This window comes from Equus caballus, chromosome 21, assembly GCF_041296265.1.
Source record: "Equus caballus isolate H_3958 breed thoroughbred chromosome 21, TB-T2T, whole genome shotgun sequence".
Classification (NCBI taxonomy): domain Eukaryota; kingdom Metazoa; phylum Chordata; class Mammalia; order Perissodactyla; family Equidae; genus Equus; species Equus caballus.
The window spans coordinates 22109513-22124266 of record NC_091704.1 but is presented as its reverse complement, the minus strand read 5'-3'; the positions used below and the strand labels follow the sequence as shown (position 1 = coordinate 22124266).

General features: G+C 35.2%; 1 protein-coding gene across 15 annotated transcripts in view; it reads left to right on the top strand.

The window, feature by feature from the left end:
* ERBIN (erbb2 interacting protein) overlaps positions 1 to 14754 on the top strand; it is a 135567-nt gene that overhangs the window by 109976 nt on the left and 10837 nt on the right. For 9 of the 15 annotated variants that reach the window (XM_023625277.2, XM_023625276.2, XM_023625273.2 and 6 more), the window contains 3 exon segments: positions 3921 to 4035; positions 6275 to 6458; positions 8224 to 9772. In XM_023625277.2, the coding sequence (XP_023481045.2) occupies positions 3921 to 4035; positions 6275 to 6458; positions 8224 to 9772 (1848 nt within the window). 15 annotated transcript variants of the gene reach the window in all.

Here is a 14754-nt window from a genome sequence, read left to right as displayed (position 1 = left end):
TGAATAATATTCCATGTAATCGTCAACAATGTACATTTGAGTTATTTCCTGATTTTGGCTATGGTGAATAAGGCTGCTGTGAATTTTTGCATACAAGTGTTGGTGTGGATTTATGTTTAGTTTCTCTTGGGTATCTACCCAGGAGTAGAATTGCTGGATCATATGGTAACTCTATATTTAACTATTTGAGAAACTGCCAAACACTTTTTCCAAATGCAGTTGCACCATTTTACATTCCCCTCGTATACTGCTGGAGGTAATGTAAAATGGTGAAGCTGTAACCTTTAAAAATGAAATTCTGAAGTGTTTTTCATTTACAGCTTCATTATCCACTATGCTACCCATTAGCTACAAGTAGCTATTTAAATTTAAATAAAACACTGAGCTGCGTTGTTACACTAGCCACATTTCACATGTTCAGTACCTCATCTGTCTAGTTAGTGGCTACCATGTTGACCCACTGATGGTTTCCATCATGACAGAAGGTTTCACTGGAGCACTGGTGTATAGAAATAGTGATATTGTGGATTTATAATAGCATCTTTATTGCTGAAAATTCAAATGCCTTCAAAGTACGTCATTTATCTTCAAAGTTATCCTGTGAGCTAGTATTTTCTGCAGGAAAAATGTCATGGTTTTTGAATGTACTAAATGGATCACATCATTCAATAGACTGTTATATACATTGAATGTGATATAACATAGTTGTGAAAGGTTTTTAGGTTTGTCCCAGTGAACTTATGTCTCATTTAGTATAATTTCTATGTGTGAGGCACTGTTTGGAGTTGAGGCACTGTTTGGAGTTGAGGCAGAATGGATAAATGAATATATAGAATGTAATCAAGGTTAGACTGTGCTAAGTGTGTAAGAAAAGTAGTAATGAAAGTACTAAGTGCTACAGAAATTTAGAAAAGAGATATTTTCTGGCTACAAAGAACCAAGGATGTTCTGTAATCTTTGGGGAACCACTGAAGGCTTTTTAGCAGGGCATTACTTGTGACAGAGCTGTGTATGAGAGTTATCTGGCAGTAGCTACTGAATTCTCCCAAGTTTGAGGGCTTTTGAATAATGATAGTAGAAAATGCAGACTAGAAGTTATACAAGAATATTATAGATGTTGTGTATAAATATCCCTGACTATGAGGAATGGAGAAGAGGAAAAGCCACAAAACCATGCCTGAATAGTGTGATGATGCAATGAACAGAAGTAGGGATGTTAGAGAACAAACAGACTCACAAGGTCAAGTTCATTTTTGGATATGTGGAATTTGAACATTTGACAGGGCCATCAGGTAGTTAATTCAATAAGGAGCTGGACATGTGGTTCCGCTCAGAAGAGAAATCAAAGCTAGGTTATAAATTGGAGAATTGTCTACAGGAAACATAATCATTGAAGAAAACGCAATATCTAGGGGGAAGGGTAAGAAAGGAAGACATATGAGCTAACTGCAGGAAGGTTAATTCCTGCAAGCGAAGGGGACAGAAAGGTGGGAGGAGATTCAGGAGACTGCAGTTCGCAGAAGCCTGTGGTAATATGCAGATGGTCTCCAATTTACAATGGTTCAACTTAAGATTTTTCTGATTTTTTTACTTCACTGTGGTGTGAAAGCAGTAGGCATTCAGTAGATACCATACTTTGAATTCTGAATTTTGATCTTTTCCCAAGCTAGCAATATGCAGGATGATACTCTCTCATGATGCTGCGCAATGGCAGTGAATCACAGCTTCCAGTCAGCCACAGATCATGAGTGTAAACAACCGATACACTGACAACCTTTCTCTTCCCCTACAACTATTGTTTTTCACTTTCAGTGCAGTATTCAATAAATTACATGAGATACTCAACACTTTATTATAAAATAGGCTTTCTGTTAGATGATTTGGCTAACTGTGGACCAATGTAAGTGTTCTGAGCACATTTAAGGTAGGCTCAGCTAAGCTATGATGTTCCATAGGTTGGGTGTATTATATGCGTTTTTGATTAAATGATGTTTTCAACTTAGGATAGGTTTATCAGGACATAATCCTGTCGTTAGTCTCAGAAGATCTGTAATTTCCTGAAGGAGAAAGACTGGTCATCAATTTAAATGCTGCGGATATCAAAGATGAGAACAGACCATTTGCCTCTCCTTGTCTTGTTCTTTCATTGTTCATATTCATTCTGTCATTGAATCCTGTTAATTCCAAAATTTCTGTCAGATTCTTTTTCTCTTTACCTACCATCACTGCCATTGCCCAAGGACAGAGGTGGTCTTTTTTCCTTCAGGACTTCTATGATAGCTAGATTCCTTTCCACCAATCTCTTTCTCTTCCCATACATTCTTATTTTTGTTTTTTGCTGAGGAAGATTTGTCCTGAGCAAACATCTGTGCCAGTCTTACTCTATTTTTTAGTATGTCGGCCACCAGCACAACATGGCTGCCAACAGAGCAGTGTAGGTCCACACCCAGGAACCAAACCTAGGCTGCTGAAGTGGAGCATGCCGAACTTAACCACTAGGCCATCAGGGCTGTCCCCCTCTTCCTATACATTCTTAATACCAGAGTTACTATTTTAAAAGATAATCTGATCTTGTGAGTTCCTGGCTTGGCAGCTTCCAATAATGACCAACACATCCTTAACTGAGTCTGTAGTTAGAGCATAACCTTTCACCATGCAGTCCAGTCTCCTTTTTGTCCTGCCACTTAACCTGAGCTCCAGCTGCATGGAGCTGACTTGCTATGCCTTTTCTTATTTCCATGCTTTCCTCTACTCAGAATGTCATTCCCCTCTTAACTCATCCTTCAAGACTAAACCAAATATATGTTCTTTTCCTGTTCTGCTAATCAGTAGTCTGACTTTCCATTATAGTACCGTCTTGAACAGGCTTGGCAAATGGTGGCCTACGGCTCAAATCCAGCCCACTGCCTGTTTTTGTATGGCTTGCAAGCAAGCGCAGTTTTTACATTATTAAATGGTTGAATCAAAAGAAGATTTCATGATGTGAAAAATTAGATGAAATTCAGTTTTACTGGCACATAGCCACAGTCATTTTACGTATTGTCTGTGACTACTTTTGTGCCACAATGGCAGAATGGAATAAGTGAAACAGAGACAGTATGGCCTGCAAAGCATAAAATATTTACTCTCTGGCCTTTTTACTGAAAAAGTTTACTGACTCCTGTTCATATCTTTATTATGGCGTTTATGAGTACCTAAAAGTCTTAGTATTTTTAACAGGACACCTTTTTAAGACCTTTTATTTATTTTCATCATCTTAACTGGGAATAATTGAACCTGCACCAGATCTGATTTTATATATAGTATATATAGTGTTAAAATTTTTCTGTTGATATTTGTTGACTAACAGGTCATTTTTTTTGCCTATCTAATAACACTCAATGGTGGATAACCTGGGATGATTGCCAAATACTAGAGAAAAATCCATAGAGAGTAATAAAAAATTCTGTCTTCAAATTGGGCAAAAATTGCCATTAATTTATTTTAGTGGAAGAACACTTCAGTCCGGATTCCTTGGAATCCAGTGATCCTTGAGGGGATCAATTTGAGGATTAGGATGAGACTTTTTGTTGGAGTACCCTCACTAAACTGAGTTTTTTATGGCAGGGATTGTGTTTTATTCATTTTTGTTTCTCTGGTGCTTGACATAGTACCCAGAGTATAGGAATGATGAATACACTTGAATTAAAGCCTGTCACAGAAAATTATCCCAGAAGTACTTGGCATATTAATAATTGCCATATCTTAAAAAATTTAAAATTAATCATATACTAGTTTTAGTCACTATTATAATAAAAAGGTTTCATGCATATTCTAAATATTCTTTTCTCTTTGAAGTTCTTATGACTTAGTATTTATTCATTTAAAGAAACCAAAATTTATTTTTATAAATATTTTCTCTCTTTTTTTCTTTAAATTAGGAATCTGAAGAACTTTCTTCTGATGAAGAGATGAAAATGGCGGAGATGCGACCACCATTAATTGAAACCTCTATTAACCAGCCAAAAGTGGTAGCACTTAGTAGTAACAAAAAAGGTTAGACATTAAAGGAAAGCACTAAGAATAGAAATGGGCTGAATAAAATTTATAGATGTTTTTTGGAGTAAATTTTAATTAAATGTCATTATGTTATTGAAAACACTTTTTTAGAAACAGTTTTTAAAACATGTCTTTCTAAAAGGTCTGATCATTACCTGTCTTGTTTTTAAAGAAAAATCTTGATAGATCTTTTGCCTCGTGCAAGTTTACTTATAAGGGCATGGACTTTATAGGTAGACAAACCTAGATTATGATTCCATTTCTACCACTTATTTGCTGTGTGATCCTTGAGCTACTTCATTTTATCCGTGTGTACATATTTAACTTGACATACAGTGAGGCTGATGAAGGATTTTGTGAATATCAAATGTACTAGATTATTCAGTGTACTCAGATCTAGCACAGTTCCTAATGTATATTAGATGCTTGTTGTTATTTATCTATCCCAAAACATTTTTTTAAACCCTCCCCCCAAGCCATTTTTTCATATAGCGTAGAACCTCAGACTCTTAGAAATGAAAAGGAACTTGCAGGATATCTATCCTTACTTTTTATCCTTCCCTCACTCCTCCCCACCAGTGCCTGAACTTCTCTGCATTATCTCCACCAAATATTTATCCAGCCTTTGCCCTTATGGCATTAATGAAACTTAGTATCAAGGTGGCCCTTGGATAGCTTGGTTTTCATAATAATGGTGGTAGTGATATTTGCTGAGTATTTACTGATTGCTACTTACTATGCTAAATATTTTACATGTTATTATCTAATTGTCAAAATTGCCCCCTGATAAGGAGGTGGAAGAAGAGGAATATATCTAGGAAAGAACTTAAGTGCCATATGGTTTTAACAGTATCTTAAAAATTCAGAATCCAAGGGCTGGCCCTGGAGCCAAGTGGTTAAGTTCACACGCTCTGCTTCGGCAGCCCAGGGTTTCGCCAGTTCACATCCTAGGCGCAGACTTAGCGCTGCTCATCAAGCCATGCTGAGTCCACAACTAGAAGGACCCACAACTAAAATATACAACAAAGTACTGGAGGGTTTTGGGGTGAAGAAGGAAAAATTTAAAAAAAAAAAATTTAGAATTGAAGACTCAAATACCTTAAAGTTGAAGAGCCCATGTGCTACTGTTTTCAACTGTAAACACAATCCAGACTACTTGAACTGAGATATTTGGAACAACAAATATATCCTTAATTCATATAATCTCCTATGACTATGTCTGTATATACTATTTCTATGATTTGGCTAGGATTGATTTAGTTAAAAAAACCTTTAGGGTTGTAAAGATACTATGTTATGTTTTTATTACTTTTTTTTTTTTAAAGGAGTTGTGTATTTTTTTTTTTTTAAGATTTTTTATTCTTTCCTTTATTCACTCCAAAGCCCCCTGGTACATAGTTGTATATTCTTCATTGTGGGTCCTTCTAGTTGTGGCATGTGGGATGCTGCCTCATCGTGGTTTACTGAGCAGTGCCATGTCCGTGCCCAGGATTCGAACCAACGAAACACTGGGCCGCCTGCAGCGGAGCACGCGAACTTAACCACTTGGCCACGGGGCCAGCCCCTTTATTACTATTTTTAAAAAATACTAATTTTTATACTACCTGCCGTAATAGAATATGAATATTGTCTATTTCTGTTTATATAATTGTTACATACAAAACCATCTCACATCTGGAGAGTTCACTATTCTTATATAATTCTTTGAAATGATTTTAAAATGTGGAGGACTTGTGAAAATTCCTTGATTTGTTTGATGTTTGTTTTTTGATTGACTATGCTGCTCATTGTTATTGTCAGAGTAGATGAAAACAATTCCATATGTGTATGAAATACTTCCTCCAGATAAGTGTACCAAAGCTGTGAACTGCATTATGTATTTTTTATTATTATGACTTTTTAAAATTATAAATGAGTGGAAAAGCATATTCACTAAAACTAATTGATGGCCTGGAAAACATTGTGTAATATCATTTTGTCAGTATTTAAAACTAAATCAAATTCTGAGTAGCCCTACATTGATTATATTTTTAAAAAACAAAAGGTGTCACTATTTGTAAATTAATTTTCTCTGTATTGGGACTGAATTTTCAGAAGTGCCCCTGGTTATCTTATCCATATAATTCTTTACCTTATATATTGAACAGGACAATATAAATGTCATTTGTCCTCACTGGAAAGTATTTCACACAAATTGTTGGTGACTTGATCAACGGCTTAAGTTTTTTTGTTTCAGATGATACAAAGGATACAGATTCTTTATCAGATGAAGTTACACATAATAGCAATCAGAATAACAGCAACTGTTCTTCTCCATCTCGGATGTCTGATTCAGTTTCTCTTAATACTGATAGTAGTCAAGATACCTCACTCTGCTCTCCAGTGAAACAAACTCATATTGGTATTAATTCCAAAATCAGGTTTGTGAACATCTTAACAAAATAATTTATGTGTACAATAAGTAGAGATAGCAAGGCAAAGATATATGACTAAAACATAAAGGATTTCACAAATTAATATTAGAGAAGTGGTTCAGGCAGTATGTGGTTTCTTCTCCATTTTATTACTAATTAGTTTTTATACATTGTCATTTTAAATTAGTTTCTTAAATAGAGAAGAAACTATTTAAAATGTATTCTAATTCTTTTCATTAAAAGATTGTACCGGTTTTACAGTATTTCTAGGTTTTACAACATAAACTGCCTATTTGGAGCAATTCAAGTTGAAGGGGGTATTTTTAGAGATAGAAATGCAAAATCATTTTTAGGGGATGCCATTAAAAGGTTCATTCAAATACTTTTAATTAGTCTGTATCTTTGGCTTAGACTTAAATTAGTAGGTCAAACTCTCTGAAACAAGACTTAATTCGTACAGCCTGGAATTTTGCTGAAGTTTAAAACACATTTATTATTTGGGCCCTCAAGAAGTTTCGTTCTCAAAGGAAGACTATGCCATCTTACCTTCCTGGTAATCTATCAGCTAGAGTGCTTGATAGAAAGGTATGGGTTGCTACTGAACCCAAAACTTACTGTATGGATGTTGTTAACTATTTTTTAGAGTTAAGTTGTTCTTAAATTCCAGGCATATTTAAGTCAAATTTTTGCATGTATTGATATGTATTGTTGTAAGAGGAAGATGAATTTTATGCCTCAAAATGAGTTTAGCTATTATGTAGTTGTAATTATGATTAATCATTTATATCTGTTCTCTGAATTTGAGGCTAAGACCCAGTATGGTAAAATATGAATTTTTATAACCTCTGAGATGTTAAGATAATGATTAATTTGTTGAATAATGAAATTTTACTGATATTGTTGGGAAGTAGTTTAGTATTTTCTAAATCATGTTTTTTATATAAGGAAATAAAGGCTCAAAAATGGATATAGCCACACTTTTTTGTGTTGCATTTCTAATAATGAATATTATCTGTTTACCTAATAGGAAGATCAGTATTAAGGAATATTTGTTGAAACATAACTTAAATATTTATACAAGAGGATACGAACATTTTCATATCACCAAGTAGAAATAAAATATTTTCTATAATTTTGAAATGGCATATCTGTAAATATTTGCCAAATACAATGTAGTCACTTAGAAGAGTGATTAGTTTTTTTGATCTTTCTTCATATTTTATAGATCTTTGAGTGATTGTTTAGTTCTTTGTACAATTTCCTTATGTATATATTTGAATCTAATAATAACTCTTTAGTTAATGTGATTAACTATGGTTAATAATGTAAGGTTTCAGAATTATTTGGAAAAATGTTCCGTGCTCTTAACTATTCAGGTTACTGGCTTTTGCTCCAAATATCTATCTTTCAAGCATTTCATGTTTTAGCACATTTGTGAAAAGATGCAGCAGTACAAGAGGATACATAATAAGTCCATTTTTCTTCACTGTTTAGCTCTATTAAAGTATATTGTGACAAAGTGATTTATGATAATGAAAATTAATCTTGATTATGAATTAATATGTTTTACTTGTCTCCATTTACTATAAATCTATATTATTTCACTATTACAATAATATTTTTAAATTACCTGCTTGATAATAAATTCCTTTCATCTCTGACTCCCATTAACTCTTTTGACTTTGTGTACCTACACATTAGTTATTAATGTTCCCCAGTACTAAGAAAACTGGGTTTTGTGATGTTTGTGATAAAATTATCTTTGTTTTAGGCAAGAAGATGAAAATTTTAACAACCTTTTACAAAATGGAGATATTTTAAACCATTCAACGGAGGAAAAATTCAAGGTTCGTGATAAAAAAGATTTTAACTTACCTGAATATGATTTGAATATTGAAGAGCGATTAGTTCTTATTGAGAAAGGTGTTGACCCAGCAGCCACATCTGATGAATGTCACAAATTAGACCATATCAATATGAATCTTAATAAACTTGTGACTAATGATACATTTCAACCAGAGATAGTGGAAAGATCAAAGACACAGGATATAGTGTTTGGAACGGGCTTTTTAAGTATTAACGCTAAAGGAGAAGCTGAGCACTTGGAACATGGAAACAAGTTTCCTAATCTGGAATGCATAAATAAGGTAAATGGACATTCTGAGGAACCTCCACAGACCCCTAGGAGGCCTGAACCACATGACACTGATTCTTCTATTGACATAGGTATTTCCAAAAGCACCGAAGATCTCTCCCCTCAGAGAAGTGGGCCAGTTGGATCTGTTGTGAAATCTCATAGTATAACTAATATGGAGACTGGAGGACTCAAAATCTATGACATTCTTAGTGATAATGGACCTCAGCAACCAAGTGCAACAGTTAAAGTAACGTCTACTATTGATGGAAAAAATATAGTCAGGAGCAAGTCGGCTACACTTTTGTATGATCAACCATTACAGGTATTTACAGGTTCTTCATCATCTTCTGATTTAATATCAGGTACAAAGGCGATTTTCAAGTTTGATTCAAATCATAATCCTGAAGAGCCAAATGTAATAAGAGGCCACACAACAAGTGGCCCACAGTCTGCACCTCAAATATATGGTCCTCCACAATATAATATCCAGTACAGTAGCAGTGCTGCAGTCAAGGACACTTTGTGGCACTCCAAACAAAATCCCCAAATGGATCATGTCAGTTTTCCTCCTCAGCGCCTTCCTAGATCAGAGAGCACAGAAAATCACAGTTATACTAAGCATTCTGCCAATATGAATTTTTCTAACCATAACAACGTTCGAGCTAATACTGGATACCATTTACATCAGAGACTTGGGCCAGGAAGACATGGGGAAATGTGGGCCATCTCACCAAATGACCGACTCATTCCCGGAGCAACTCGAACTACAATTCAGCGACAAAGTAGTGTGTCCTCTACAGCCTCTGTAAATCTTGGTGAGCCAGGTCCCACGAGGCGGACCCAAATTCCTGAAGGAGATTATTTATCCTACAGAGAGTTACATTCAGTGGGAAGAACTCCTCCAATGATGTCGGGATCACAGAGACCTCTTTCTGCACGAACATACAGCATTGATGGTCCAAACGCATCAAGGCCTCAGAGTGCTCGACCCTCTGTTAGTGAAATACCAGAGAGAACTATGTCAGTCAGTGATTTCAATTATTCACGAACTAGTCCTTCAAAAAGACCAAATGCGAGGGTTGGTTCTGAGCATTCTTTATTAGATCCTCCAGGAAAAAGTAAAGTTCCTCATGATTGGCGAGAACAAGTACTACGACACATTGAAGCCAAAAAGTTAGAAAAGGTAATTAAACATGAATTTTTCATTCTTCTCTTCATGAATTTACTCATTTTTCTTAAACATATTTGGCATTCTTTGTTTTTTAAACAACGGGAAACAAGATACTCTGAATTATTGAATATATACTTATATTGTCGTTTTTACTTGGTGCTGAGATTAGAGTTCCAAGTTTAGATTTAGCCAGACTCAAAACAGTTGAAAAGGTAGCATAAGCTTCTTTCTCTCCTCTTCCTCCCCAATGTTTTCCTATGGGATTACATTCATTTTATGTATCTATGTTTGTATCTCTTGTAGCTTGTGCCACACATGCTATAAATTATACATGTATATACATGTGTACCTCCATTTAGCATTTTCTGACCTCCCATTCTCATCTATTAATAATTTTTAATTATATAAATATGTGTATGGAAATAGCAGTTTATAGTTAACAGAATAACAAGAAATGTATTGTAAATGTGAACATTTTATCTAAGGTTTTCCCCCAAGTCCATGTTATATAACTAACACTGTCACTGACACAGATGGCTTCTGGCATGGCATTTACTCTTGACTTTTCTGAACTGCATTTCTGACCTGTTTGAACTCAGGTGTCTATGGCTCTAATATAGTCTGGAAATCATTTGGTAAAATAACTTATGCTCATGTTCAGTTTCTAACTTTATTTGTAAATGTCCAGTTTTTGAAAGGAGTTAAAAGTTGTTTTAAAATTGTGCAAAACTGATGTGTTAGTGCCACAGTTCTGTCGCCCAAGTGTATAAGATATATTCTTTCTTTAAGATTTGGCTTCATATCTCGCAGTGGATTTTACCCAAGAATTACCTTACCTCTGTTTGTTAAATATATGTTTTTAAAAACAGCCAAACGTATATAACTTCAGTTAGTCATTATTTTAAAAAATTCCTTAAGTCAAATTTTTCAGAAATAAATGCCTAAAATATGATGAGTACCTTCTACCAATTCGCATTGACCCTCTGCCTGTAATTGTTAGCTCTTTGAGTGCTGTCCCCTCAACTTTAAATAGCTGAGCATCTGTAGGCGTTAGGCAACTTCGTTCTCATCTGTCCATTTTGTTTCAGCTGTAACTTTGTACGTACTATTGAGGTTCTTTGAACTTGTGTGCTTTTTCTAAGAAATTTGGAAATTTCTTAGAGTAGTAACGTAGCTGTTTTATAATTAAACTTCTGGTTATAGTGTGGAACTGGATTTGGGGAAGAAGAGGCTCTAGTTAGTTGATTGAATTATGAGACTGTCTAGTGGGCCAGAAAATAAATGAAGTGAGAAAAAGTATCAGTGGGATGGAGACAAAGGAACGAATTCAAGAGGCAGTTATCTCGAGCTTAATCCCTTTTCCTCAATGACTGATTACAGGAATATTCCAATCAGATGTAAACTCTTACAGAGATTGGTGCCTTGAATAACTGGTTGTTGAGAATGCCATTAACTGTTACTAGACATAGAGGAGGAATAGCAAATTTGGAGGAAGAGATGAGTTTGGTTATCATTATATTAGTTGACGTCTCAGATTGCTATTCTCCCATTACCTTCCTGTCTGACAGAGATGTGCCTGGACTTTAGTAAGTAACAGCCACCTCATTTTTCACTGTGCCTCTCTGCTTTTTATATTTAGAAATCTGTTGCTTGCAGAGTACGTGAGAGTAGTTTCCCAGTTGGGCCCACTGGTAATTTAGAGGTGAGAATTAGTTCAGTGAAATTAAGAAAAGTCTTGTGAGGACACAGGGCAACATGATTTAGACTCCAAACTTGAAAGCATTGGTTGGAAATGGGTGGAAGGTGATGGAAGATCTCTATTCCCTCCTTTGCAAGTCCACCTCTCTCCCCCAAACGTAGTTCTGGTGGCATGGTGGACATGTGAAAAATTTCCCCAGAGGATTTCACAATGTCTGCCCCACCTCTAGAGCTACGTCCCAAAGTCAAAGGTTGCTTCTTTGTCCAGCTGGGACTTTAGTAATAATACAGAAATAGATAAGTTACTGACACTTACTTGTAAGGTTTTTAAACCTTACAGCAGTAATCCCTCCTGCCAGTCCAACAAACTGTACCTGGAACCCAAATATATAAAAAAGATCTCACCTCAAAAATCTCAAGACCTGTTTAAACTGATCAAGAACACTGAAAAGGCATAAAAATTCTTATTTCAAAGTTGAATTTTTGCTAATATTCCTTGTTATATTAAAAACTCAGATGAGACACGCTGGACCAGAATATGATTAACGCAATATGATAATTTCCATGTTCACTTGCTATTCTGTAACTATTGGCATGTAATGAACAACAGTGCGCAGGACATATGCCCGGCACCTAATTGAGCTCTGCACAATGTGTTGATGTATTGTGACAGCAGCGGTTTTATGTGGATTTCTATGCACAAGCCTGAATTCAAAACCAGACCTGTTCTGAGCTTCAGCCTTCTGAGTCACTGATGTATTTGCAAAAACCCCATATATGTTCAAAGATGACAGAAAAAGCTTTCTTCCAAAATCTACATATCATTGAAAAGGGTCAGGTCAGTCAGGCCGCTCAAGTTGACAATATGTTAAAACTGTATAACATGAGTGAGGTGTTGTTTATGTGTTTATATATATATACACACACATAGATATATGTGATGTGTGTGTGTATAATCTCTTTATTTTTACATTCCAATCAAATGTTTATGTCTGTATTGCCTGTGCCAAATCCTTATTGTTAGTGAAATGGTTTGGGAAAAGACAGACCTGTCCTATTAAGTTTAGCTTTTTGTTTAATCATTACTTGAGAATCCACAAAATAACTAAGAGTATACATTGTAATTTTATAGACTCTTTTCGTTGTGGAATGTCATATTACTGTTTCTTGGTATTACAAATCAACTTCCTAATCTGGAGAAGGTATATATTCCCTAAGAGTAATATAGAAATGCTTGTTATGGCATTTCTGTATTTGTTAATAGCAAGCCATGCTCAAAATGTGGTTTCTCCCAGTTTATCAGACTCTCAGTATTCAGGGACATGGCTAAAAGGATCCACATGAAAGAACAGCATTTAACCACTCTGGGCATGAACAGGCAGAAACAAGGAGAATCAGGCAGTGCATTTATTGAGGTGCATTTTCCAGGCAGTTCTGGGATTAGTGATTAGGCGTTTGTGTAAACTCAATCTGTGGAAAGATTCCGTCAGTGGTTCTTCAAGTTTAAGCAGTAGAAGCCACTATTAACTCCTAAAATATAATAATCTTTAATATTTATTTGAATGGGAAAAATTTTTACACTTATATTTTCTATTTATTTTCTAACAATTATAAAGCAATGAGAGCCTTTTAAATCTTACATCCTAAAACTCTGCATATGTGTCAAACTTTTCTCTAATGTAAGACATTTTTCTGAATGCGGAAGATAATTTTTTGTTAAAATTGGCAATGGCCAAAAGCCAAATATTTTCTGCAGATATGTTTTGTGTTTTATGTATGTTTAAACTTTCTAATAGCAAGACAATTTCTGTAAAATGAAGCAGACTCTCTAGGAGTCCATTTTGACCTAGAAGTAACTGGTTGTTGGTAAAATATATCTTTAGAGAGAAATTAGTTTGTGTTCCATGTATAACTATATATGTACCGAACAGAAGTTGTTCTGACAAACTTCTAATAAGATATATTAGGGGTAAAGGAAATAATAGCATTATAAAAGCAGCTATATGTGTGTACTTTCTTCTCTTCTTTGGTGTTTAAACATGTGAATGGTTGGATTTACATGTAATTTGAATGTTTGTGTGTTGTCATGTAAAATATGGTAAATAGTGCCAGTGTCTTCCAGTGGCACTGAAAATTCAGTGTTGTATGATATTTCTGTGTGGCATTGGGGTTACTTGTAAACATGTCTATGTATATAACGTGTCTTGTGAATTTTGCATGCTGCACTAATCTCTGTTAAATCTGTCCCCTCTTTATTCAGAGCATGCTGTCAAGGTCCTTTAATTCCAATTTTACTGCTGTAAGCAGCTTTCACTATGGCAGCTCTAGGGATCTGCATGGCAGCCAGGGCAGTCTTGCCTTGAGTATTGCAGACGGAAGAGGTTCTGGTGGGCACATTTTTCGAGTGAGTACCTGTAGTAGACCAGTACTTTTAGTATATAGAAAAAGAAAAGAAAACCCCACATTTTAAATGTCTCTAGAAAATAAATCTTTACTGTGGGTTAGATATCTTGATTAACTCCAAGTTCTTCGATGGCTTAGTTCTAAAACTTCCTGGAAAGCTGATTTAATCTTTCTCTCTTAAGTTTCTGTGATAACAACTAAAGAGTAGTCAGTTCTTGTTTATTTAAAAAGGGATAAGCGATAGGAATTACTCTCTGAGAGGTTTTTAAAAATTATTATTCTTTGCAGTGCTTTCTATTAATAAAATTAGCTTGCTGTCCCTAACTCAAGGTTTTAAGGCTATGCCATATGTAATCCACAGAGGGGTTGTGGGGAAGAATGATTTTCACTTTAGTGATTGAGAGTTGGCAGATAAAAAGCACTACCTGGAACTAATTTTAATCATAATTCAGTGAACATGATTAAATGTGAGGCTAGAGAAATTATAATAAGTACCAAGGAAAAGGCAAAACCCAAATGCTTTATTACCCACATTTCAGCATAGTCATTAGTGGTGAAAAAGAAAGGTTTATTCTTGTAATAAAAGTTTAAGCATAGGGGATAACAATGGCAGAGGAGAAAGAATAGAACAACTCTGGTGTGACTGTTTTAGGATTTTTCTCTCTATAACAACTTGGGGTGGTAGCATGGCCTCTAAATAAATATTTCCTTTTGCCCCTCTCCTTCCATTCTGAAAAGACCTTTCTCCCCTTATAACTTTATTTTCACTCCTCCTCATAGTTTTCTCTCCATATTGACTCTGCCTACTTCTGGGTCCTTTGCTTTTTTCCTGGACTTCTTCCCATCCCCCCAGCTTTTTAATTCCCTCCTGGCTTTGCTCTGTCATGTGCTAG